Source organism: Lates calcarifer, linkage group LG23 (genome assembly GCF_001640805.2).
Source record: "Lates calcarifer isolate ASB-BC8 linkage group LG23, TLL_Latcal_v3, whole genome shotgun sequence".
NCBI lineage: Eukaryota > Metazoa > Chordata > Actinopteri > Centropomidae > Lates > Lates calcarifer.
The window spans coordinates 14861696-14887785 of record NC_066855.1 but is presented as its reverse complement, the minus strand read 5'-3'; the positions used below and the strand labels follow the sequence as shown (position 1 = coordinate 14887785).

The window sequence follows — 26090 nt, the reverse complement described above, 5'->3', positions numbered from 1 at the left end:
TACTCACAGAACAAAAGTTTTCCCATGTGTTTAGTGGGGCCACTGGTTGCCAGTCAAACTCATGTAGTTGCAACATGTAACATATGCTAAACCACAAACTGTCATTTTTATATACAATAATAAAGAAACAAATTAGTTTAAAAGGTGTTGATTTTTTACATTTGAGAGAGCCAGACTAGCTGCTCCCCTCTGCTTTCAGTATTTATGCTAGGCTAGGCTAACAGCCTCCCAGCTCCAGCTCCATACTTAAAGAAGCTATTTGTTATACATGGTGACAGTGCAACAAGCTCTAAACACAACTTTGACACATTTTTTGCTACCTAGCCAACGTTAGCATTGACAGCTGTTAACTTCAGTCTAGAGGAAATGTGAGTTTAACAGTCAAACTTCACTCCTTCACTCACCGAGAGCTGCCTCCAGCAGTGGAAAGCAATGCCAATATTTTGCTAGTTCTATCATTTCTTTTCTTCTACTGAGGTTAGCATGCTAACCAGCTAGCCCTGGCTCAGCTTATCACTTATTGATAGCGTCTACTGTAGTGTAGTGCTGCTCAGGGGGCATATTGTAGCCTCTTGAATTGTTAATCCAAGTTTCTGGCAAGCATTCACCATGTTTGGTGGCACAGAAAAATTCAAATAGCCCCTTTAAGACCCAGACATGAGAGTGGCATTGATTCACTTAAATACGGACTTCAAGTCATTGTTAATGTTTGTTGTATTGTACTGTATGCTTGTTATAATATACATCTCTTGCACAATCAAGTACCAAGTAGTGACTGAGGAGGGTTTTTACAAGACTGAAAAAATAATCTCACCAAAGCCCAGTTTATGAAAATATGAGTAGAAGCATGCTGTGATATATGTAGGTGGTGAATGAAAAATGTGGTGCCACTTCAGTGTGAGGGCTGCATGTTTTTTTCAGACTGTCAATCTCCCAGAATACTTTGCAAGGTGTGCTAATTAAGCATGAAACTACAAACAGGCTCAGCTGCCTGCGCTGAGCCAGAACTCAGTCCAGCTCTCTGCGCACAGAGACGCTTCTTTTAGCAGGTCTTGGAGAATCGCTCGCAACTTTACAAGATTAATAAAACAAGATAACAAGCATGTGAGAGTAATCCACTGCTCTTGTATTTAATCCAATAAAAGGCTAATTATAAGCAGAGGTATTAGAAGAGGTCGTGCCTCAGCTCGTCATGTAAAGGTGCTGCAGCTTGACGTCAGTTCCAAGCCCACCCACTGTGCAGCTTCCTGAGAAAGTCCAGCTTTTGTTTTGTGCTGAAATGCTGCTTTCCTGTGCCTCTTCACAGAGTATGACCACACATGGGCTATTTGTGATCGAAACGGTTCCATGCATTGAAGATACAATTACAGTCATGGTACAACTGAGAGAATACTGCAACAAACCATTCATCGGCCCTGCTTTGGAGACTGATTTCTTCATGAAACAAAGGGTGGATCCTCCCTGTGCACAATGGCGCTGTCACAGTGTGCTAATGCTGAATGTGATGTAAGAATACATAAGGTGTATCATGCGGTTGTGCGCATATACTTTTTAAAAAATCAAGTCATGAACAGGATGCAACCTCACTTCCTCTAAAAGCTAAAAAGCTGCACGCACATGCTTTTCTGCCGAGACTGAATAAACATTCATAATGACTCAGATGAGCTTATTCAAAACCTGAGCCATGCCTCAGAAAAAAAGCACCAACACTCCTATTAATGAACTGCTACAGTATAAAAAAAAAGCTTGGGTACTGACTGTGTTATGAATATGAGGCTGTTAACTTTGAGCAGGTGATGCTAACTGAACAGTACAGTCCATCTGGAGCTGATTAAATAGAAAGTATCACTCAAATACAATTCCTGTAACAGGACAAGCAAAATAGAATTGTGTTATATATATATATCTGCATGCTTACGAGAAACAGAAATTTTAAGGTAGTGGTTCAGTGGTTCTCATTCTTAGTCAAATATTATACTTCTGGTGACACAATGGGCTGATAATGCACAGCCCTTTGCAATTAAGTTTGGCTGCAAAATCTGTTTTAAAGCTGAAATCGAGGCCTGTGTTTCAACAATGTCACCCGACTACTTTCCACAGCCATTAAATGTCACTTTACAACCACAGCCAACAGTTCTCTGTGATGGTGTTTTTGTTTATGTGTGAGTTTAGGAGTTTAGTTCCTCCCACAGTGATCAAGTGCTTTTTCCATCATTATTACCAAATATACATGTCTCTCCTTATTTTTCACCACAAATCAAAACAAGCAGCATTCAGGAAGAGGAAAATGCTGATCCCTGTCAAAGAGCTTGTTTGCTTTATCTTCATATCTGTGTGTGAGTTTGACACTCAAACACCGAACCCCGCAGGTCTCCGCACACAGCAAACGGCAAGTGCAGTAAAACAGTGCTTGAGAGACGGAGATGAAACGAGCAACACCACCACGGGCACAGGCTCTTGGAAGAGGATCTGAGGATCGCTCAGCTCTAAAAGCTCATTCTCTCTCTCTCTCTCTCTCTCTCTCTGGTTCTCCCTTCCCTCCCTTGTTCTCAATATTTCCTAATAATTAGTGCTGCACCACAGATGTGTGTTTCTCCCCTTTCACCCTCCTGCCACTCCATCCTCTCCACCCTCGAATGTGGGATATTAGGATGAAGATTTAAAGAGAGCATCATATGCTTTCTATTTGATAAAGCCATTAAAAGCGAGGACAAAGATGAAAGCTGAGTCGCCCATATGAGGGGAAAAAAGGGGCTGCGGAGAATTATAGGCAAGCGCATTTAAGGGCTGTAATCATATTTTAAGTAGTTTGATGAACCCAAACATATGGGGCGGGGGAAAGAAAAATGCAAGTGACTTTGGAAGTCTGAAAATCAACTCAGTGGACTTCATAAAGCCTGAGGGATAAATGAGTCAACTAGCAATAAAATTTTCAAAGGCGTCTGATAACTTTATGTAGTGAGATTATGGGAGAAAAATGCAGGTTCATCAAGGCAAAAATATCTGCGACTGATTGGATGTCGTGTTTCTCACCAATGAATCATTTCCCCCATAAACAAGTATCAAACATTTAAGCTTCCAGCCATATTGCTCAAACATGATGGGCGACTCTGAGAAGAACACAGTGAATCAGTGCACACTTTCATCTTTGTAAAAAGTCAGCTAAAGTGGGACATTTTAACTCACTTCCATTTGAAAACTTGGAACATTTAAACATATCCCTCCTGAGTCACTAATTAAAGTGTCACCGGTACATGTGACTGCACTGTTAGAGAACACAGGAACTCGTCTGCATCCATTCCGGCTTCAGCTATAAACATTTCCACGCTGCAAAAAGCTGCCGCTGCACATAGCTGAAATAAATGGCACTTCATCACACAGAGCCCCGCGCTGTTATTGATGAGATTTCAGAAACAAGCCATCCTGGATTCCTTCAAATAAGCGGCAGAGAGGGACCTATAACCTGCTGCAACACATAATCCCTCCATTTTACCCCAGCTACTTCCTGAGCCTTGGTTCTCCCTGGTGGATGCTGTACCTGGCATATTTTTTCATCAGAAACCCTTGATGTAGAGTTTTGGGTGCTGGGCTAATAGGCCTGAATTTTTAAATCAGGGATCCTCTTATTTTCAATGTAACTGTCCTTTTCTGAGCTTCAGCTGTGATAAAATGGCAGCTTTCTTGCTACAGTGATAATTCTCAACTTCCAGCTATAGTTTGAATTCAGCCAGAGCTGGGAGGAGGTCCCTGGTTTTCTGGGGGCCCCTAAGGGACCACACAGCTGGTCTGTAATAATTGCTGTGCAAGGGACCATGGAGAGGAAAGAGTGGTGCAGAAGGTAGAGAGAGTAACTCCAATTGAGTTTGAGCCTTCTCAGTAACCCTGCTGGACGTCATGCTGTGTGACCGGTCCATCCCAGGTGTGCCGGTCCGGTCTTGTGAAACATAAAATAGCATTTGCATCAACACTTGGAGACTCGGACTTGGAAGAGCTTTTCTCTTCTTCTCATCTCATTCCCACTCTTGATGTCATTTCCCCTCTGACTTTCTTTTTCTCCCTCTCTCTCTGTTGCTCTATTTTTGTCATCTGTCCTCATTGCCGTTTCAAAGAGTTTGAACAGGGGTTTGGCTCCACCTAGTGGTGAAAGACTAACACAAACACTGTACTGATACTCAGTATGAGAGTTTGAATTCTGTAATGGACAGATTACTGTCCATTCATGGACAGTATTCATCATGGCAGTAATCTGTCATGGACAGATTACAGGCCAGTCAACAGCTTTAGAGGTACTGCCTGTGTGAAGTGCCTGTTAATATTTCTACTTTAAAAGTCATAGAGCTCAGCGAAAAAGACGCACAAAATTACCACAATTACAACATCAACAACTTCAACAAGAGGTGCAATACAACCACAAAGGGATGCAAAACAAGTACAGAGACATGAAGTGGCCAAGAAGAGATGAAAAAGTGTTTTACCTGCTCCTGCCAGTCACCTGTGTTTGCTCCTCCCTCCACACCTGTCCCTTATTCCCTCATTAAGCCTCAGCAAAAGTATCAGCCCCTTCCCTCCTCCACTCTCTGTACCCTGCCCCTAAAAACCAGCTCATTACCTATGTTCTGAATCCTCTTTGGACCTGTTTGCATTTGAAAAAAAAAAAAACTGAGGTCATAGGTCAAAGTAAATGTTCACATTTTAAATCTGCTCTCATGGATAAATTGAATAATTGCGGAAAGAATGAACATGGTAATTGGATCTCACCCTTTTGTTTGGTTTGCTTTATGTTACACCCAAATTATGTTAAATATGTAGAGCTGCAAAAAGATTTACTCTCCATAACTTATAATATCTGTGATCTAGATGTTATGGTGTTGTATTCTTTGTTGCTGACATAAGGACTTATGAATAAAATTCAATGAAAAAAAATTGTTGCAGTTAAAAGTGGGGATGCAACAATATGATACATACAAACAGGTAAATATAGATAAACTGGTGTAAAATATGTAGGGACAACATGAACCATAAGATATTAAAATAGTTGGGGGAAAGATAATTGATACACAGACACAGAGCAGACAAAACTAACCTGACTGGAAAATGGGAAATATTAATATGTACATGTACACAATGTTGTGGTCATCATTCAACCATCAAAACTGATGAATCAATCCCATCTCCAACTCTATTTTCTCATCGTCACAATAATAAGCCACTCATGATAAGATGTTAATACCTCAGCCATTTATTTCTTAAACATAAGAAAGAGGGGACTTCTCCAAGGTAAGAAAAATAACATTGCAATTTAAAATCAAGTGCACTTCAACAATGTCTCATTCTGTAAGGGAGCTGTCCCTTCCTGCTGTGTGAAGTGAGATACACAAACTCAAAAACATATCTGTAGAATCGATCTTTACTGTAAGGCTTTGGGTGGGGTGCTGTGTCTTTACTGTCGTGACGTGTTCGTTGAGATGTCAGTGGCGATGACGAATATATAAATATCTCTGGACGTACCCATGAACAGCCAATCCTACATCACAACAATGTCTGCTGCGATATCTGTACACAAACAGAAATGCAACTATGTGACAAGATAAGACGTCGACTGTGTAATGGACTCCAGGAGGAGTCAGGCAGTGGGCTCATTTGTGCTAAAACTCCTGTTTTAGGCCATTTATCAGAATGGGAGCAAGAAGAGGATGACAGCTCTGGAGTCAGCGTCTTACCTGGGCCAAACAGTATTTGTAAGTAATTTCCGGTGTTTGTTTGAAAGCTCTCAGGAGCACCAGATGGAGACGGAGTTTATTGCATCATGGACAATTCAGATAAGTTCAGCCAGATGGGTTTCCATGATGTAAGATATCAACTGTCAGTTACAGAGGGTTCAGACGTCTCAGGTTTTTGCCTACTTCAGCACAGATGGCTGAGTTGTGCCACATGGGACGGCAAATTTGAATGAAAATCACAGGAAATTATTTGTAAGTCAATTTAATGTACTTTTCTGTGATAAAAAACACAACTACCTGGCTCTGTGTGAATGATTCAACAATCCTCCGCTCCGAGTCTGGTAACTCATACAGTTTTAAACAGGCACTGCGAATGAATTACAATTATAGTCTGGCCCAGGTCTGATTACCATTATAGGTGACTCGTCCTAAAACAACATGGATGATGACATAGTTAGCTGGAGAAGTAGGTCACGATCACACTTTCGTGGACTTTTCAGAGTTTCCAACTGTACAAAAACAATAACTGTCTTTATTAGCAGAGCAAGATAATTAAACCTATAATCAACTCACGTCCTCGCAACAGGACAAATCTAAATAAAAATCAACTAAATGTTTCTTTGAGGAGAAAAGAAATTTGAAAAAAATTGTTTCCTCTGCAGTTTCAACCCTCTACATCCAATATCAAACAACATCCTGTACTGTAATAGGCCAGTTATGACAGTAAAATGCAGCAATTCACAATTTCCTTAGTGCGTGTTACATACTCAGCATATATAACAATATACATCAATGGCATTTCACATTTGACATTCTCAATAATACATAATGTACTGTACCAGGAGTACAACCCACAAAAAGATGCTGGTACCTGTTTAAACAAAACAAAGCAAACAGCTTTATATTGATATTACATTTCACATTAAGGAAGAAAGAAAACTGTTAATTTAGTGACAGAAAACATGGGGTTGGATTGTAACTATTGATAATGTCATGTCACTGTTAATTAATCAGCAATTAAAAAAGAAACTTGTGCAAACCACTGGATTTGTTGAACAGCAGGTGGCAGTGTTTATCTGTTACTCAATGCATACAAAGAGTGTTAAGCCAACAGTGTAGCCATCACAGAAGCTTTCTGTGTTTGTTTGATCCCCAAAGAGAAGTTTTCTAGTTTTGTTATTTGACAGAAAACTTCTACCATGGCTACTTTGGCTTCCACATGGTGTTTATTAGACCCTATATCTCTAGAGCCAAAACAGTCAATGATTTAATCAATAAGCAGGTTGGAGCAGGCAGTTGATGCTATAAAGTACATACCCTCATCCTGGACCAATTTGAAGAATTTTACCCCCATTGACCCCCAAATTTAAAGATGTAAAACTAAACAAGAAGAGTTAGTTGTTGCTTTTTGTGTATTCAGAAAGGAGGGCAGTATTGTAGAGCAGATGCAAATATTCAAATGAGTGAAACCCCAGTCCATTTCTATGACAATAAAGCCAATTATAAACATGTATAAATGGTGTTTTGCACAATACACTAATCACTTAATTGGCACAATCTTGGTATATAATGTAGTTGTGTGAGGGCACAGAGGTAAGTGGTTCTCTGTCTGTAGTAGTCTTTCTTATATTGTCTGTTTAATAGAGCTGACTTCATCGCTGTGTGGTTTGGGGTTCATGATGAGGTGGTGGGAAAATACAGTGACACATGCACTAAGTTGAAGCAGTCTCAAATTTGAAGCTGATTCTTCTTGCCAGACATTTCAGGGATCCCACAAGAGGAAGCAGTGTTAGCGAGATGTGTGGAATCAAGTGTTTGTAACTTTACAGATGACATGACAAAATGACAGGGGGGTCAAAGTGGACACGAACTACCTGTCCATTAACCAGCACTGATATGATCAGTAGAAGCCAGAAACACAGCGACCTTGTGACGTCCCCCCCACGAGAAACATCACAACTGCGCTCATGTTCTCACTCTGCAAAGCTTGCACCTAACTCCAACTCCCTGTGATAATATTCCCCTCTTTGACTTTTCCTCATGGCCAATAATCAGTCAGAGGCTTTCAGCAACACTGGACATTTCAATGTATGTTTTGAGATTTTATGTGATCTGATGTTTGTATAAACACACAGACTAAAAATGGCTCCTCTGGATGTATTTATGTAAAGACCTTTCTCTAAATCTTCACATTGGTTATTTGGCTGGTTTGCTTCCAAACTATGCAGAACTGCAATTATAGTGCAACTAAGGATGAGGAACACAACTAATTTAATAATTATATTCATTATCAGTTGATATGAAAACTGTTTCCTCAATTAATCAATAGTTGTTGTTGATAAACATCAGAAAATAGTGAAAATGAACATCATTGGAGAAGCTGGAACCATCAGGGTTTTTTTTTTTTTTTTTTTGCATTTTTGCTCAACAGAATATTTAATCATTAATTCACTGTCAAAATACCATAGTTGTTGGTTAATTATCTGTTGATTGACCTAACAATTGATGGATTAATCATCAACTATCAACATTTGACTGTAGTGTAAACAAGATACTTTTTTTCTGCATTCAGATCTGCTTCATAATGTGTCCAAAACACAAAAATGCAAAAAAAAAAATATATATATATAATAATATAATATATAATTGTTATCAGTTTACACTCCCCCACTTCTATTCATAAAAGAATAGAAAATATTAAAATCACAGGTGTAATTACTTTTTGCCTGTAGGCAGTGCAGTTTGACAGTGTCTGACCAGCTCCCCCTAGTGGAGAGTCTGCAGCCTGCTAAAGTGAATGACACTACATTGAAATGCAAAGTGTAGCTGGAGAACCACCTCATTCTCAAAATTTCCACCGCGTGTCGAGAAAGAAATAAAAGTAAAAGTAATAATAGAAAAAGTTTTGAGGCACCATATGAAGAGATGATAGCATGAGTGTATCCTTGGACGTGATGATATGTCTGCAGTAAGATCATATGCAGGATAAACCATATGCATCCTATGCTGCCACCTGCATCTTGCTGTATATTATGAATAAATCAGCATTGCCATGGAAACTTAAAGCTGTACAAAACACCAGTAAACACGATGACTTCATGCCTCAGTATCCCAGCTAAGCTTGCAAAAAACCCCTGCTATCATCAGCAAGTTTTGCACAATTGCGATATGAAATATCACAATTACACAGAACGTTTTACATGTACATCATATTTGAATATTAATGTACATGTAATTAACTGTGAAAACAGAAAAAATGGAGTAGCTACTCTGTGATGTCATATACAAATATAACATGATATATTAGGACTTAAGACAAACTGACGATACCTACACGTTATAGACACATTGCTCATACATTCATATATGTCAACACTAAATATGTATATACAGTATACATGTATATATTCATATGTATACAGATATATCCAAGGAGGAATAAATAGTGCCATTAATGAGGTGAGACAACCTACTTTCCATTTTCCTCTCTAGTGAGATGACTATCCCCCTGGATTCATGCTAACGTGCCCCAGGTGTTCTATTCTAGAGAAATATGCGATCTAATGTGTGGGACATAGTGGCTGAACTACTGACGCTCTTTTCTGAGTGCAGTCTGCAAACTGAAGTGATCTCTGACTTTCCATCTCACACTGCCTCACTCTCACAGTATGTCTCTACAACTCTGGAGGAGACCTGGTGACCTGGTGCAGGATTTAGAAACACTCCATCACTACATCCTTCCTGGCACTAGGTCTAGTTTACAGTATTATGCCCAGTATTAAATACATTGTCTTTCAAAATGTACTGTTGAGCTACCGTTGCCTATATGTAACAACTACAGCCTGAATAGTCATATTTAGATGTGATTACATTCTATATATCTGATGGGGTATTGACATATATTGCAATGCTTAAATACAGTACAAACAAAAAAAGGCTTTGTGATTTGACCCTGTGTGTGCATAAAGTCAGGCATAATAAAACACCGTATGACACACACACACTTAGGGGTGAGACATGTGACATGTTGTATATGGACCTCTGACAAACTGTGTTGATGAAACAGTGGAATTGGATACTGGCCGAATGGCTGTGTCAGGGAATTGGCAGTGGACAACTCTCTGGCATGATGACTGGAACTTTCTGGTGAAAGTGGGAGGCATCCCTCTGCATTTGACAGTTTAGAACTAAAGGCCTCTAGTTTGAAGGCAGTAAACTGGCACAGCTGGCTTTTAACACCCATATGTTACTGCCACGTCGTGCATGGTAGTTTGAATGTGTCATGGATATTCTGTGGAAAGTGTTAACTAGAATATTACAACAACAAATCGCGTTCCTATTTAACTGACGAAACGTCAGGGCTCACAGACAGAATATGTTCACTGCAAACATTCAGACCAAAACAGCTACAACAACAAGGGACATGAAATATGAGCCATGAGTTTAGCCTAAATTATACTGCCTAGCGGACATGTACAGCTGTGGACACCACAGACACATAGTTGTACTTATAATACTCTTTCTAATCCAGTTGGAGGATGTATGCACAGATAGTGTGTGGACCCTACACGGACAAGTCCGCGCGGACACACCAAACTGCTGGCTACATGGACGTCCACACTTACATACTCACTGATGCACAAGTATAACACTGGCTTTAGAGGGCCTGTAAGACACAGAGTAACACACAAAGTTAAAAGTAGAAATACAGAATTTTCTTTAAAGAGTAATCTACCAGGAATATGTGCTGGTAAGTATTTTGTCAAATGGTGTCACACTGCAGCCACCTTCAGCAATGTAACAGTCATACTGGACTAGCTTCATTCAAATAAATGAGGAGGCTGTTTTTTTCATGCAGGACCAAAGTTGGTCCTCTCTCTTCCTGAAGATGAAAAAAAATTTGGTTAAGATTTAAACTATGCTAAAGTACTTGTTGCTGTAACACTGTGTCTATACAGCCCATGTAGTAAAAGCATCCTCTAAGCAGAGCAGCAGTGGCAGTGCTCCATCTGTCCATCCATGTGTTCAGGCACAGTACTGAGTGTAGGTCAGAATGTAGGGTTTTGGCTGTGATAATAGCACAACACACAATCAGCTGGACGACTGATTAAAAAGGGGCTGTATCTGTTCTGTCAGACGCATGTAAGACAGCTGAAAAGCCTCCTGCGTAGACATCCAAAGTCTGTTCACCCTGGCATTGTATGTATAAAAAGTGTTTGTTTTTTTTTGTTGTTGTTGTTGGTTTTTTTTGGTTTTTTTTTTACCAGTATAGTACCTGCGTCTAACACACAAACCGAACCTGCAGATTGTGTTAAAACTGAGACTATGTTTAGACTAAGTGTATTTATCAAGTGTAAACCTCTTTTTTGCATCCTGGGTGATTCTAACACAGGACAGTCGGGTACAGGTTACTGAAAATTAGAAATGAAATAAGGTAAATGAGGCAATTTGAAGTTGTTGGTTTTTCTTCTTTTTAAAATAAGATTTAATCCAGTGTCTCCCTCTCAGATTAATGCAATAGAAATGCATGCTTAACCATATGGCTGACTGAGCTCAATGCCAAACTAAAAAGCAACATATTTAGTTCATATTAACATGCATCATGCTGCAAGAAAAACCCACGCAGCTCATTATTTTTAATTAGCTCAACCTTTGCTGTGTTAACAACCGTTTGAGCCACCGCTGTCAAACTAGAGGCCAGACGAGCTGAAATGCTACATAGAGATACAGCTTGCATTTTGATGCAGTAGAGTGTGAATTTTTGTGTTTGTGCATTCAATATCTGCCCCTATGGAAAGAAGATAAGAGACTTGAGGATTTTAAGGATTGAGTGGGCAAACAAAACTCTGAGGGGCATTTTCAGTTTTCCTGGAATGTTTGGGACTTTCCTCCATCCATTCACATATCACCCTCTGTATCATGTGAGGCCATCGACTTTCAGTATTAATAGGAGTGTATTTGGAACTTATAGAATACTCCTGCTGGCGGAGACATCACTGACATTCCCGGCAGTGGAAAACTATGGAATGATTGTGCTATAATCTTGCATTTATATATATATATATATATATATGTAATTATTTAAGGAAATTTTAAAAATCTGTAAGTTTTTACCGTCTTAACTTGTGGGAACCGAAGGAATGCTTTAAGTAGCTCAGCTCAAAAGTGATTAGAGCTTTCAGATACTAGCAGTGAGACGTCTGCACATCTGTGTGGTGTGGAGGTAAAAAAGGGGAATGAGGGATTTGTTTAAGTATTTGAGATCACACTCGTTGTAGGAGCAGGAAGAGGACGACAGATGTTCCCTTACAGAGCAGCAGAGAGACATGGACAAAAGATTTGAAAGAAAACAGCATGTACGTGTGTGTGTGTGTGAGAGAGAGAGAGAGAGATTGTGTGTGTATGAGGAATAATTATCTACACAGATAAATGCATGTATGTTTGTGTTTCTGAATACCCCTGGTGTGTCAGATGGGTGCTGGTTTAGTCTGGGTGGGGTCAGTCTCCGGGAGCAGCTGAAGCCTGTGAAAGGCATGATGGGAGGAGACAGGGCAGAGAGGGTCTTTTAATATCATTTGGTCTTTAGTTTTCCCACCTCCCCGTTCAGCTTGCCCTCCTTTGCCAGCTTCTCATTTAGTTGGCACAGTTGGCGAAGGAAGCCGTCGTTAGGACCGATCTCTCTCTTATGCCTCACAGTGGCAACCGCCAGCCTGGCATCCATTTTATGGCGCAGCATGAGGTAAGCGACAACCATGGTAGGGGAGCGGCTGTAACCTTCTCTGCAGTGTACGTACACCTTCCCTATAGGACACACATACAGAAATAGAACAATAAGATGAGTGCTATATGTGGTGCAGCGCTGGATTCACAGAATCACAAAAAAACAGTTTACTACAGAGAAACACTGAGTCATTCAATAAGTCAGACTGCGAGCCCATCTGTCTCTACTGAAGACTGACATTTTTAAAAACAGCTCAGGAATCTATACTTTCATTTTAAATAATACACATTTGGTGCTCTGGTGAGGTTTTACAGCAGCAGGGAGGTATATATGTGATTGACTCAGAATAAATTACAGTGTGTGTGTTCATAGTAATGGAGGGATATGTGTTGTTCATTAAAGTCTGTGTAAAGCAGTAATATTAATGCGTTCTGACTTAGTCACACCACAGAGAAATGCGCTATTAACCACCCAGCTAAATTTGAATGGTTAAAAAAAATCTACAGACATCTATCACTGCATCACTGATACTGAAGTAAACTTAAAAAGATGATGATTCGCAGGCAAGTTCTGAAGCTATAAAGAGCATTTTTATTCTATGTTTTCTAAGTGGATTTATAGAGATTTACTTGCAATGGACATTTTGTTCCCTCACATTGACCAGTAGGATAACACAGTGGCATAAACATGGCAGGTTATATCACCGCCTGTTGGTCTGGCATGCTCTCGATGGTGCTCCACAGCGTGTTTACAATTTCTTCCCCTCCATGACAACACATAAGGATATGGACTATGAATGATTGGGATCAAACCTGTAGTGCTGCCAGTCTCCCGATCAAGATACAGCTAGAATTTATGGTGACTGTTGTGAAAGATAAAAAATTGTTTAGTCTGATCCCAATTTAAATAACTCACTGATCAGATTTATCTTATAACTGAACAATGAACACATGGAATCATTATTAGAACTTGGAGCATGTCTTTTAATTTATTGTGTCTTTAAAGGAGCAAATGTAAATGTTAAATGTTAAGAGTGGTGTGAAAATACAAGACTTCTACTTTACTCTGGCTTTTATTTTAAGCCTGTGGCTGAAGGACAAAAAGAAGGAAGAAAACTGAGGAAAGAAAGAAGAAACAAATTAACAAAAGAGAGTAAGGGTGGTTGTGGAACATATGCTGTGACCAAACTTGCCTAGCGAAGCATCTTCTGTGCCAGGAGATGCAAATATAAGACCTGACCTCTGCTGCAAACTCGGCAAAGTCAATCATCTTCACTGCACCCGCATCCTACAGGGATTCCTCATCCTGCATACAGCAAAGAACCTGTGCTCCGTGTACGCAGAGAAAATATGCGTGCTCTCTGCCCTATATTTGTATCATCAGCCCTGTTTTTCGTATTTGTGCTTTCCCTTCTTGGACGTGTCTCCATGTAACTTTAACTTTCATTACAGAGTAGCCAAAACCCCATGAGGGATTTAACTTGGCAACTTTCACAGAGCAGCTGATGTGCCGGGCTCAGGTCAGATCTGCAGATTCTGCACTTTATTTGAAACCCAACACCACTCTGTGTCCCTCTCCTAGTATTATTATCCCCCACATCTCTCTCCTCTCCTCTGTTGTACAATCTCCTTGTATCCTCTCCTCCTCTATACTCCACCCAGAACAGTCCTCTGCCGATGAAATGACCTCTTCAATAGCTAATCACCCTGCCTGCCACAGATCAATGCTGATTCTACCGTATCCTCTTGTTAGACACACAGGATCTATGGCTCACGACTTGACTCATTTTCTCACTCCATCACTGACTAGGTGTCACATTCTCCTCTTCCTCTCTTCTCTTCTGATTTTTACTCACTCGTTCGCTCACTCTTTCTCCTACCTCATGCTCTCTTTTTTCCGTTCTTCACCCAGCTACCTTCATCTGTTTTTGTGTGTACAACCGAGGGCAACACCATGAAGCTTTTGAGAAAAGACTGTCCTGAGTGTGCACCATTATCCTCTTCTGAAGGATTCAGCGCCTCAATAGTTCAAAGACACAGGCTTAGTGGCTGAGGTTGGATGTCCACACAGCGTTTTTCTCTGGCAGAGAAGAGCTGGGCGTGGGTTCTGTTTCCATGACAACAATATCTTGACAACATGTCATCACTGTTGTTGCATGATAGACTAATATTGCCTCTTTGCTTTGTATTACTATTTGTTTATTAAGTTCAGAAATTTATAACTAGAAGTGTTCAGAGTGGCTGCACAAAAAAGGTGGAGCACTCTGAAAAAAGATGCTGGATACAGCACTTTTTCTCTGGGCGCCTGCTACGTTCTCTCCTTATTAGGAACAATTGAAAAAAGACGTTGGTGCTCAGAAAAAACACTGCGTGGACACACTCTCTATAAGTAGGGGTTGTGACAAGTATGATATGGAAACGTCCACACAGAAACACAGTTTAGCAACAAACACTATAACACATGTAAATCACATATCAAAATATTTCTATCTAAAAGTTGTCCAAAGCTGCATATTTTGTAAATATTACACATTACAACCTATTTTACTGTCTTCAAACTGCAGCAAAAGTTAGGCTAGTTTAGTTAGCTCACAATGAAGATGGTTCTTGACAAGGCCCTGTGTTCCATATCTGTCTTCTCTTCCCATGTTTCCAGTCTGTATGCCTCCTTTCACTTTCAAATATCTAATATCAAAAAAATCTTTGAAAAAAAGAAAAAAAAAAAAGTGGTCAGGAAATAAGTACCAGGAGGAAGATCTTACAGCAGGATGTTGCCTTCGTTTCAAGTATAACAAACGCCTCTGTTCACTTGACTCCTAGAAATAAAATCAACAAAAACACACCTACACCTGACCCAGTTTCTGGCATCTGACATATATGGCTGTACAAAGCTGCTAATTAGAAAGACGATAAGACAAAAACCATGACTTAACAGATGCTAAAAGCCTCCATAGAGCGGAGAGGAAGTGCAGAGATAGTGATAATTCATTACAGGCAGCAACTTTTTTATTTGTTTAATTCATGCAGATTTAATGTGCTGATCATTTTGCTGATAGGTGGGAAAGTGCAGAATGAGCCCATAAACATGACCACCTACATACTGTAAACTCATATCGCCATTATAGAGGACCCATAGGAACAATGCATCAATGCAGTTCCTCATTAAAATCCTGGACCTATGACCTTTTCAGAGCTTACAGGAAATGTCAAAGATAATGTTGCACATAGCACAATGTCAAACTATAACAACACCAGGCAGCAGAGGTGAGACACTTTCTCCTTTTTCTGCTCCTCCTCTATCCCTCCCCTCGTCCTCTCCTTTCCACTGCTCTCTCTTGTTACAGTCACTCCTGATTAACCACAGTGTTGTTGCACCTTTTGCCAAATTGCCTGGGAATTAAGATGCCTTCCTGTGTCAAAGCTGACAATAAATCCATGCCATAAAACACAGGGTTCAGCACACTAATTAAACACATGCAGTGACAAATGGACTAAATTTAGATGCAGCTTCAGGAGAGCTGGGAACAGATTTTTTTTGGTGGTGGAGAGCTGAAGTCTCCTGGGATTGAGTGTCTCCACAATAGATATATCAAAAGGCTAATTTAAGACTCCCTGGTGATTCCTGATTCTGTTGCACTCCTTGTTTTATCCTAATACCTAATACAACAGTGTCACAGCACCTATTTAACAACTACTGTGAAAAAAAGGAGGTGGATTTGGTGCTACAGGTGTGACGTGCATGAAACGCTTTGACAATGTTGACGTCCAGGGACATGATCTGATAAAGGAATATGGAGCAGGGCTCAGGAGTGTGTCAGATTTAGCCTGAGATGCTCAGAGCCGTCACAAGCATCTAATGTCTTCACTTCAAGATCCACTGCGTTGAAGCGTGATGCGATTGAATCGTGAAAAAGATGCCTTAAATCTTGTATCCTTTGTCAGACAAGCAACAAGAGGAGCTTGTTTTCATGTCTCAACTTGTGGGAACAAATTACTTTCAAGTGGCAGCTACTGAAGTGAGAACGACATTGTGTTTGTGTTTGATCTCCTCTACCTTTGAGAGGTTTTAAGACATAAATTAACAGCTCTCTCTAGGTTTTAGGTGTATTTGGATTCGCTGATAACAAGTGATATTAAATTTTCAGCCGATATCCAATAACCTGTCATATCCACAGTCATTTCTCCTGTTTTGATACTGACATTATTATTGCAACACCATCATGTGTCTACTACTTTCCACCAGTGGGGTTTACGTGTCATACTGCGAGAATGGTGCAGTACCTTTACTGTGCCAGTGACAATTATTTTGCAAAATCAAAAGGTAGAAATGAGAAGCTGCTTTTGTCTGCCTCTGTCTGACATCGAGAACCCATTGTTTTAAAACATGCTAAGAATTTCAAGTGGTAATTTTGCTAGTTATCACTGTAAACTGCATAAGTTTCAAGATTGCAAAGCTTGGCAGGCACAGCAACAGTATCTAAGGGTGACTGGAAATTATTCCTATGTCCCCAGGGCTGTATGTTCCCTGATTTATATGGCACATGATGGGAACATAACAAAAGGTCCTATGCTCCCCAGCTCTATATACCACATAATGGGAAAATGAAAAGATGTTCCTCAGCTCTGTAAAAAAAAAAAAAAAAAAGACTTTGAGAACTTCCGATTTTGAGTAGTAAGGACTCTGGGATCATAAGACTCTGGGAATATAGAACTAAAAAATAGAATTGAATAGAATGTGCCTGGAGCTGAGCTTTACCTCAGATGTAGTTAAAAATCTCCACATCACATTTCACACTTGTAATAAACTCACCTTTTCCATTGTTGTGTGCAAGGGCCTTGTCGATAAAATCAGCCCCCTCCTCAAAGAAGGCACTGAGGTTGAACTGCTCGGTGTCGTTGGCCTGGATGCCGTGGTACGTGATGCCCGTGCCGGCGTAGAACTCCGCACTGGTGTTGACGTGCATGAAGGAGGTTCCCTCCGCCACGTTGAGGACGTGCGTCACTCCAAGTTTCTGCAGACGCATTGCATTCTGTGCTACAAACCTGAGTAGGCGAGATCAGGTTCATGATCAGAGTTGAAAAACACATTAATTGAATCACTTTAGCAGAATGCTGATGGCTGTGACAAGTCTGCTGCATTGAGACAAAGTTTGTACACTCATAAAAACTTAAGAGTGCCTCTGTTGTGTCTCTTCTTCGCTCCCACAAAATGATGAGTACACAGCAGCAGAACAAGACATCTAGGACAAAAAACAGCACTAATAATAACACCTGACAGATACTTTTTTGTCAGGAACATACCGTGTCAGCACAATTTATTCTTAAGTGATATTTTGACAATATAGGTTGTATCTACCACGACAACTCTGCATGCATTTTAGTGAATACTGTGTTGGCAGTATCGCAGCATCCCTTGATACAAAGCCAAATACTGTAAATATGCTGGGTGGTGTGAAAGCAGCTCTGCATATTGTTGCTTACAACTGTGGTCAAACTGAAATATCTGTTGTCTTCTCATCAGTTGTAGGCCAAAATCCGAAGTCTATCAGTGATTACTTGAAGTCACCAGACAGATTAATCAAATTATTCTGATGAACCATTCATGAAAAAACTGAAAACAGTAATCAGTGTCTATGTAGAGTTCATCTTCACACTGCACACAGGTGTTTCCACTTATTCTGGTTGATTAGACCTCTGCTCAGGTTAAATTAAGCTCATTCATTTTATTATTAACACCTGTGCTCTTCCCCTCTGTGACATGTCAAAGTGTCTTCTGTGAAACAGGCCTATGAAGGTGATAAAGGAGGTCTCCATAAACCCACACAGTTTCAAATGCTGAATTAGCAGATGAGTCATTCATGTAGCTCATGCCAGTTACTTTATATACACATCTTAATTTATCTATCTTGTAGTAATGCCAGAGTAATCAATTCACACTATGTGGACACATATATTGTGTATTTTTAGTCAAAATTTGTTCCTCATGGTTTGACAGCGCTGACAGTGTTATCAGCCAGTGTTAACTTGCCATAATACAAGTAACTTCCACCAGAAAACAAGTAACGCTCCCTGATGATGTGACAGAAACACCTTCAGGATGAACTGCAGCCAGACCTTATCACCCAACATCACTGTTGGACCTCACTAATGCTCTTGTGGGGGCAGATCCCTAAAGCTTGGGTCTGATATCTGAGAGAAAGTAGAGTCTGTTTTACATGTCCTATTTCAGGAATAGCTTGGTAATCTAACAGAGTAACTATTGTCTACTCAGGTAGGAAGTACGAGATGAACAAGGGAGGAAGAGGGGGGAAGGAAGAGATACTGTGTACAGTGTAAGCTGAGAAATAAAAATGCAGAAGAAAAAAATGCTATGGAAACACAGAATTTTACAGCTCTGGCATTAAGTCATTCCAAACAGGACTAGACACATAAAGAGACATATAATCTCTCTATCCTCAGCTAGCTCCACTCCAGCAGCTTCACCTCCATCTTCATCAACTCAATTTACAGGAAACAATAAATCTCCCGCTGCTTCCCTCCTGCGCTAATAAACTTTGTCTATAAGAACCACAGTGCTGCACATTAGGCCTATACCGTACAGAGCAAACACACCCATACGGCTAACAAACCATAACAAAGAGAATACGTGGTTTGGCTGCTCTGGGGTCTGTCTGGCTGAACGCCTGTGTCCGCTGTTACAATCCAACATGGCTAAAGGCACTGTCCATTGATTTTGGATAAAATGCCTCTTTTGTATGTGTTTTATTGAAGTTTTATGGAACATTTAGTGTCACTAATTAGCTGAATAGATGTTGAAAAAGAAACTACAAATGAGAGCAGTTATTGCATAAAACATGCACAAACTGGAATTTGATCAATGCTGTGGTTACCAATATAACAGCAAAGCAAAAAATATCTTCCCCTAAATTCTATAAATATCTCATCTATATTTGCTTTACTTTTATTCAGACCCAAGCATCATAAATCATCATGTGAAAACGCTCTGCCCTGACAGCGCTGTCTGCTTTTATTGCTATATCTGCTTACGGTCAATATGAAGCTGGTGAGGCAAGGCTAGGTGACCCTGGACAGCTCCCTAGAGGTGGTGGCTGCAAAGCCTCCCTCTGCAAGGAGTAATAAAAAAAAAAAAATCCTCTCTGCCACCATTTTGCTTTACAGCCATATGAGGAGAGATGAAGCAAGCCATCTGCTCCTGTGTCAGCTGCAGGGCAGAGACTCAGGAATGCAATGAGGCAAAGCAGAGCTCCATGTGAACAGTCATATCTTCCTCCTTTAATATGTTTGTGTATATTTAGATTAAGTGTAAGCTCGTGTGTATAAATGATTGAACACATGCTTACATGTGCAGTATGAGCACTTACCAAACAAAGCAAGTACAAAGTATGTAACGTTGAAGCATGTGCATCTGTGTGTGTACAGGGGAAGAGAGCGTATGGAAGTATCTGACCATTTACTGTACGTCCATGCAACACAATGCAGAGAGGAACACTGGGTTCAAATGAGTTCACAGCCAAGGGTTCTCTTCCTATTTACCTGGCCTGTCCCATCCTCCTCACCCTGGGATCTGCAGTCCCACAACATCCATTATTAAAGACCAGCTTCACAAAGAGCCAAAGTGTTCCTTGTAGCAAACAACCACACCTTAAGTCTGTCCCTGAGCTGCATGCTGTGGTTTCAGAGTGCTGACTACCACTGATCTGAAAACCGTGTAAGGGTTTGAGTTCGGAAAATACACTCATAATCCATTTAGGAATGAGAACATTTTACTGACTAGTTACTTTAACACAAGTGCTGTGCCAGTCAAAGTCTTGTTTATTTAATTTTTAAGCTTGTAGTGGGTTATTGCAGTGGTACTAATTTGTTCTCCTCTCCTCCCCCTCCCCTCTTGTCTTTTTTGTTTTTTCTGCTGTTTGGAAACTGCATCTTTGGACAGGTGACAAATTAAAGAAAAAAACTGAATAAATCAGTGGAGAGTCATTACAAATGTAGATGTGCCCATGCAGGAGGATGAGGGTTTACTGAATGATCACAGAGCCTCCATATTACAACCTAATTTAACACCTATGGGAATTTTGGTGCAATACGTTAAACAGCACCAAATTCAGTTCAAATTTCCTCTACATTGGAAAAGTAACTTAAAACGTTCACAGTATATGCACTTACTGACACATGTCGAATGGGCACCATTGGAAGAAGATGACATACCTTGATACAGCAGCGATACATTTGTGTGCACCAATCACAGCTTAGAATAATTAAAATATCTAATCAAACCCCACCCACCCAGTCCTGAGTGTTTAACATGTCTCAAATATTAAATGATATAGAGAAAAAGTTAAGATTTGAACCCAAGTTTCAGTCTTTCCACACCAAATATCGATCATGTGTTCTGAGAATATTCAGTTTTTGAACTGAACTTTAATCTATTTTCACATATGAACAATTATTAATTATATCTAACTGTGTCGTGACCTTAAAAATCAGTGATTTATAGCACTCTACAGTGAAACTATATACAGGGGCCTAAAAATGGTTAATGGACCCAATTCCTGGGGGATCTTATGAGTCGTAATTGGAACTGGGCCCATTAACCATTTTACGTATTATAACTTTAATGAATATTTTCAAGGACAGATCTTTTTCTCCTTTTCTGTGCTGCACCATATGGATGCTACTGTAGTTTGATCTTATTTTCCCAGCCAACTACACAATTGAAGTTGTAACAAGGTACAACTAATAAGGTACATCAGCAGAAAGGCTTAGTGGGTCCCAGTGGTGGAAACAGTGGACAAGGCACAGGCTTTAATCAACAATCAATACCAGTGTGCTCTGCCTGAGCCATTTGCAATATCATATTACTTTACACTGCCCGTTCAACTTGTTTGGACAGTCTATGATATACTTTGATATTAAAATACTTCACTAATGGCTTTTCATAAAAGACAGTAAAGCTAAATGCTACTTTCAGTGATTACTAAAAACTGTTCTTCATAATCAGCGAACATAATTTCTTCATCAGACATCAAAACCTCCGTCCTCAAAAGAAATCATAAAGCAGAGAGCATATTAGAGTCTCTCTTTCAAGCCCAGAGCACTGTGTGATGAGCCTCGGCCAGGCACAGGTCTGCCAGCACTTTGTTTGGAGACTTGGCCGGGCAGATTGGCATATTCAGATTGATTTTGTTGTAGCTCTGAGGTACAGTAATGTGCTTGTATTTCGTCCTGCTTGCCCTCCTCCACCTCCTCCACCGCCGCTCTGTTGGCAGCGGCTGGAGCCAAATGATGGACTACACAGAGACAGTTTCTCAGGGGCATCCCTGGATCGGTTCTCTACCATGAATCTATAAAAGTGAGATTAAGAGCTGCTCTGTAAAAGCTTATATTACATTACAACTCAGCAAAAATATATTTGAAAATTAGACTTTCCATAAATGTTCCTCACTGAGTGTTCCGACAAATTCAACACTAGAAACCTGAGATGTTTTCTGATATCTGTGCAACTTTGGGTGTTTTGTTTTGCAAAGGATGAACATTTACTTTGCTGAGTGACAAAATGAAAGCATCTTCTGTATTTTTAATCTTAGTTCTGAGTGTCTCGTCTGCTATATCCCCACATGTTGGCTAAAAATAACCACAGTTCTTTTTAGTTGTAAGTGTTAAGATGAAATAAGACAGTTACCATGGGAACACTGTTAATCAACACTTTGCCAAATATACCTGGAGATCATTCAAAATGTTCTATACAAGTGCAAACATGCATTCATTAGTTACTGATACGTTAGTTTGCAGAATATAAAACCTTTTTTTCATTTAACAACATATGGCAAACTTCTCACTGCATTACTTGTAAATACAGGACACTACCAAAATCAAATATGGTATAAAGTTACAACATTTTTCAAAGTGTGATTATATTAGAGCTGCACAGATAAATCAGACTGACAAGTCAATTTTTTAAACGTAAAATGTCCCGTTCACCAAGTATCTTGGTCACATTTCAAATTTCACATTTCTGATCTGTATAAATGCTGTTAATGTTATGAGTTTATGTTTAAAAAAAATTACTAGGGCTGCAATGATCTTAAATGATCTATAGAAAATAATCTGTAACTATTCTGTTAAACTGATTCATCATTGGTAATTTTTTATAGCAAAAATAGAAATAATTTATCTAGTTCTAGTGCAGTTTTGGACTGTTGATCAGACAAAACAAGACATTAAGTAACATCACTAAGGACCAAGAGCAAGTGTTATAGGTATTTTTCACTATTTTGACATTTTATAGACCAAATAATTAATTTAATAATTTTAGAAAATAAACAGGGGACACAACTTTAAAAATTTACAATCAGCTGATATCATTATCTGACTTTTTAAACAAATATCAATGTCAGTATCAGCTCAAAACGCCTCAGTATCAGTGTTAGATCGGATATAAATCATATAGTTAACATAGGAATCTGACTGAGCCCTCAATGCTGACCATTTTGGTCATGACCAAAAACAGCACTGAGGTTCAAAACACAGACCTGATGTCAAGTTTTTATAATTGATTTTACATATCTATAATAAATACTGCTAATAAAAACTGTTATCTAATTCTGTGAACAGTTGACAAGACTCGAAATCATCTGCAGGCTGCATGTACAACAGTAAAGATTAAGGAATGTTGTGTTTCTGTTTATCTGTTTGTCATGCAGGCAGATTAGTACATCTCATACACAATCTGTGCTGGAAGTACCAGGAACTGGTTTTACTGGAACACTGGGCTGTAAATTTCTAAAGAGTCGGCATGTTCATTACAAAGCCAATAGCAGCCAGTCAACCAACAACCATGGATTTATGGTTCGGCCTCTGCCATATTTAATATACACATACCGTATATCCACTGCCTGTTTGTATTTGTTTGTGATCTCAGCACATTTCACAGGTTGATAGAGATAACAAAGGTCAAATGAAATTACATAGCAGGTGTATTGGTTTATTTGTCCAGTGATATGGTTACACACAAAGAAAATAATTGATTATTTACTTGAGCTTCAATCTTAGAAGTTCTGCAGTAGAAAATGAAGGTCGGCTCTTAGATTATACTGGCCTTAAAACAGATTTATTATCACTGATGTAGGGAGATATCTAGTAGCATATCATTAGCTGATATTAGCAAATCACACATATATTCATGTGTTTATGGTAATTTAGACACAGTGTTCCCAAAGTTTGTCGCCTTAAGAACATTGACAATATAATCTTTTAACTGTAAATGTCCCATTCAGTACATATTGTGGTCACATTTCCTATTTAAAGCTGTGTAAATTAGATGATTAGTTGATTAGCTAACTGACAAAATGTCAAATGTTACCTACTTCCAGCCCCTTCACTGCATAATCGTGAACATTTTCCCACATTTTTTTGTGTCCGTAATCCTGTGTAACATACAGAGTACACCCGCTAGTGTTCAACGCAAGAAAATGCATCTCTTAGCCGGATAGAAGCGGCACCGAAAGCCACAGGTGAGAAGCTAAGTTTGCCTGCTTTTCGCACTGTCCAATCTTATGGAATATTTTGTTAAAAATGAACCACCATGCATGAACTCTGTATGTCATACAGCTAGCATGCTAACAATGCTAGCCAATTGCTGTCAAAAAGTTAGCTGAATTGTTTTTATGCAAACTTTACTTCCTCGAAATCTGCTGCAAAAGTTCAAATATTTCAATGTACTCAGGGCAAATTCCAGACACACAGAAAAAAAAAGTTTTGCTAACACATCAGAGACCACAGAGGTTGCTATAGGAATGAATGGACCTCTGACTGTGGAGCTATCTGGAAAGGAGGCAGGAAACATAATGCCTAAGGCCAAGTCCAAATTTAAGAGATGCTTACTAACAATGTTCACATTCTGTGTTTTTGTTGATACAGGTGTCCTGCAGGCTTTTTCCTGTAGATAAATAATCAAATGGTCCATTATAGTGGTCTACCAGATGAATTACAGAGCTACAAAAACAAGAAAAGTGCAGTGCTGGAGGGGGATTTTACACAATCTGGCAACCCAAAAGTTGTTCTTATTAATGGCTTATTAGTAACTGGTGTATTTACAGTTAATTAATCCATTAATTACAGTGGATAAACTCTTCATGAACGGTGCCTTATTTAGCCCATGTCACCAATTCAGATCATTATAAAGAGCTTCTTTCCCACGCACTACTACAAAATTCACTTGCTCCTTTGTTCTGTAGGATTCCCACAAAATTCGCCTGTTGTTTCTGAATGAAAACAATAAAAGCCCTTTAACATGTGGTGATTGTTGTGGCTCTGCAGCTCAGCAGCAGGGTATAGGGAGGGAGCGGCTTGATGAGGACGTGATTACACGGCAGTGATACTAATGACGGAGGGATTCATTGAGTAGAAACTGATCTTTGTGTTGCCCTTCACATGTGAATCCGGGCGTGTTTAGTAGCCTATGGCTTTCTATCCTCTATATAGAAACACAAAAATCCAATTATTATTATCGTTTTTACTGTTATTGTTGTTAGGTTACAGTGTTACACAATATCCACCTGTCTGGCTGCACTGACGCCACTGGTACAGGCTGGTATCTCGAGGACAACCGGTTATTTGTTGACAACAACAGGCTGTCGCTTGGTTTCATGATGATAGTGGAGAAAATAAAATGCTCGCCCAGTGTGCGCGCGTGCCGCCCGACATGCGACACTGTTGTCATTGTCGCGTCTGGTCGGTGGATGGATGGAGGAGGGAGCATCTTGAATAACCTGTTCTACCTGTCAGTGTCAAAGACAGGCAGACTAATTCTTCATATTTTCTGAAGAGATTAACAAAAATGACTCACGCGTTACCGATGTATATTCTAGGGAAGACCTCATTGAAATGTTGTGTGGGTAAGCTGTAGAATCCGCTTCCGTTGGACAGGAGCTCGTTGAGTTGTTGGACGGTAACCTCGCCGCCTGGAGCCGGGACATCAGCCGGTGGTTGCTGCTGCTGCTGCTGCTGCTGCTGTTGTTTAGTGGGACTCAGGTGTTTCTTCATGGCTCCTCTTCTAACCAAAAAACATTAATGTTCGATGACAGCCAGCGCCAGACTCGTCAGCTTCGTCCGGTTGTTCAACTGCATTTTATCTCCGCACGTGAGTCGTGCGCGCGCTGTCTTCTCGTCTGAAAAGGTGTCTGATGAGGCGGGAGCGCTACAGCTTTTACCATCAGGGTCAAGTGTACAGGAGTTTGAACAAGTACATCCGGTCAAAACTTTCACAATAAAAGATAGCCAGCCAGATTAGATAAATAGACATGTTTTGGTGTTTCTTTTATCTTACATTTAATCATTGTATTCTGAGCAATATCATTGGATAGCTAATAGCTGAGAGGTCAGAGTGTTGGTGTCATGATGAAAATAAACAATCACTATCTGACAGCTGTCTTCTTTCTTGAGGTTTTTTGTTTGTTTGTTTGTTTTTGTTTATTTAGTGAAGACTACCTTTGGTCAGGATACTGGGGTCATGATCTTTGTTCTTTGTTTTAGGGGAATTTACATTCTGTGGTCTGGAGCAGGAATCTGGGTGTTAGACTTCACTTTATCTAAAACCCATGACAACAACTGTGGTTTGGTCCAGACTACTGA

At 39.8% G+C, this 26090-nt stretch overlaps 1 protein-coding gene across 1 annotated transcript; it reads right to left on the bottom strand.

Moving 5' to 3' along the window:
- Positions 1–5216: 5216 nt before the first annotated feature.
- On the bottom strand, positions 5217–25833 carry dusp3a (dual specificity phosphatase 3a). Its single transcript, XM_018679372.2, has 3 exons — positions 25306–25833; positions 17251–17483; positions 5217–12521 (listed from the first exon to the last, which is right to left on the bottom strand). The coding sequence occupies exons 1-3, from the start codon at positions 25500–25502 to the stop codon at positions 12292–12294; spliced, it is 660 nt and encodes a 219-aa protein (XP_018534888.1). The 5' UTR covers positions 25503–25833; the 3' UTR covers positions 5217–12291.
- Positions 25834–26090: the final 257 nt, after the last annotated feature.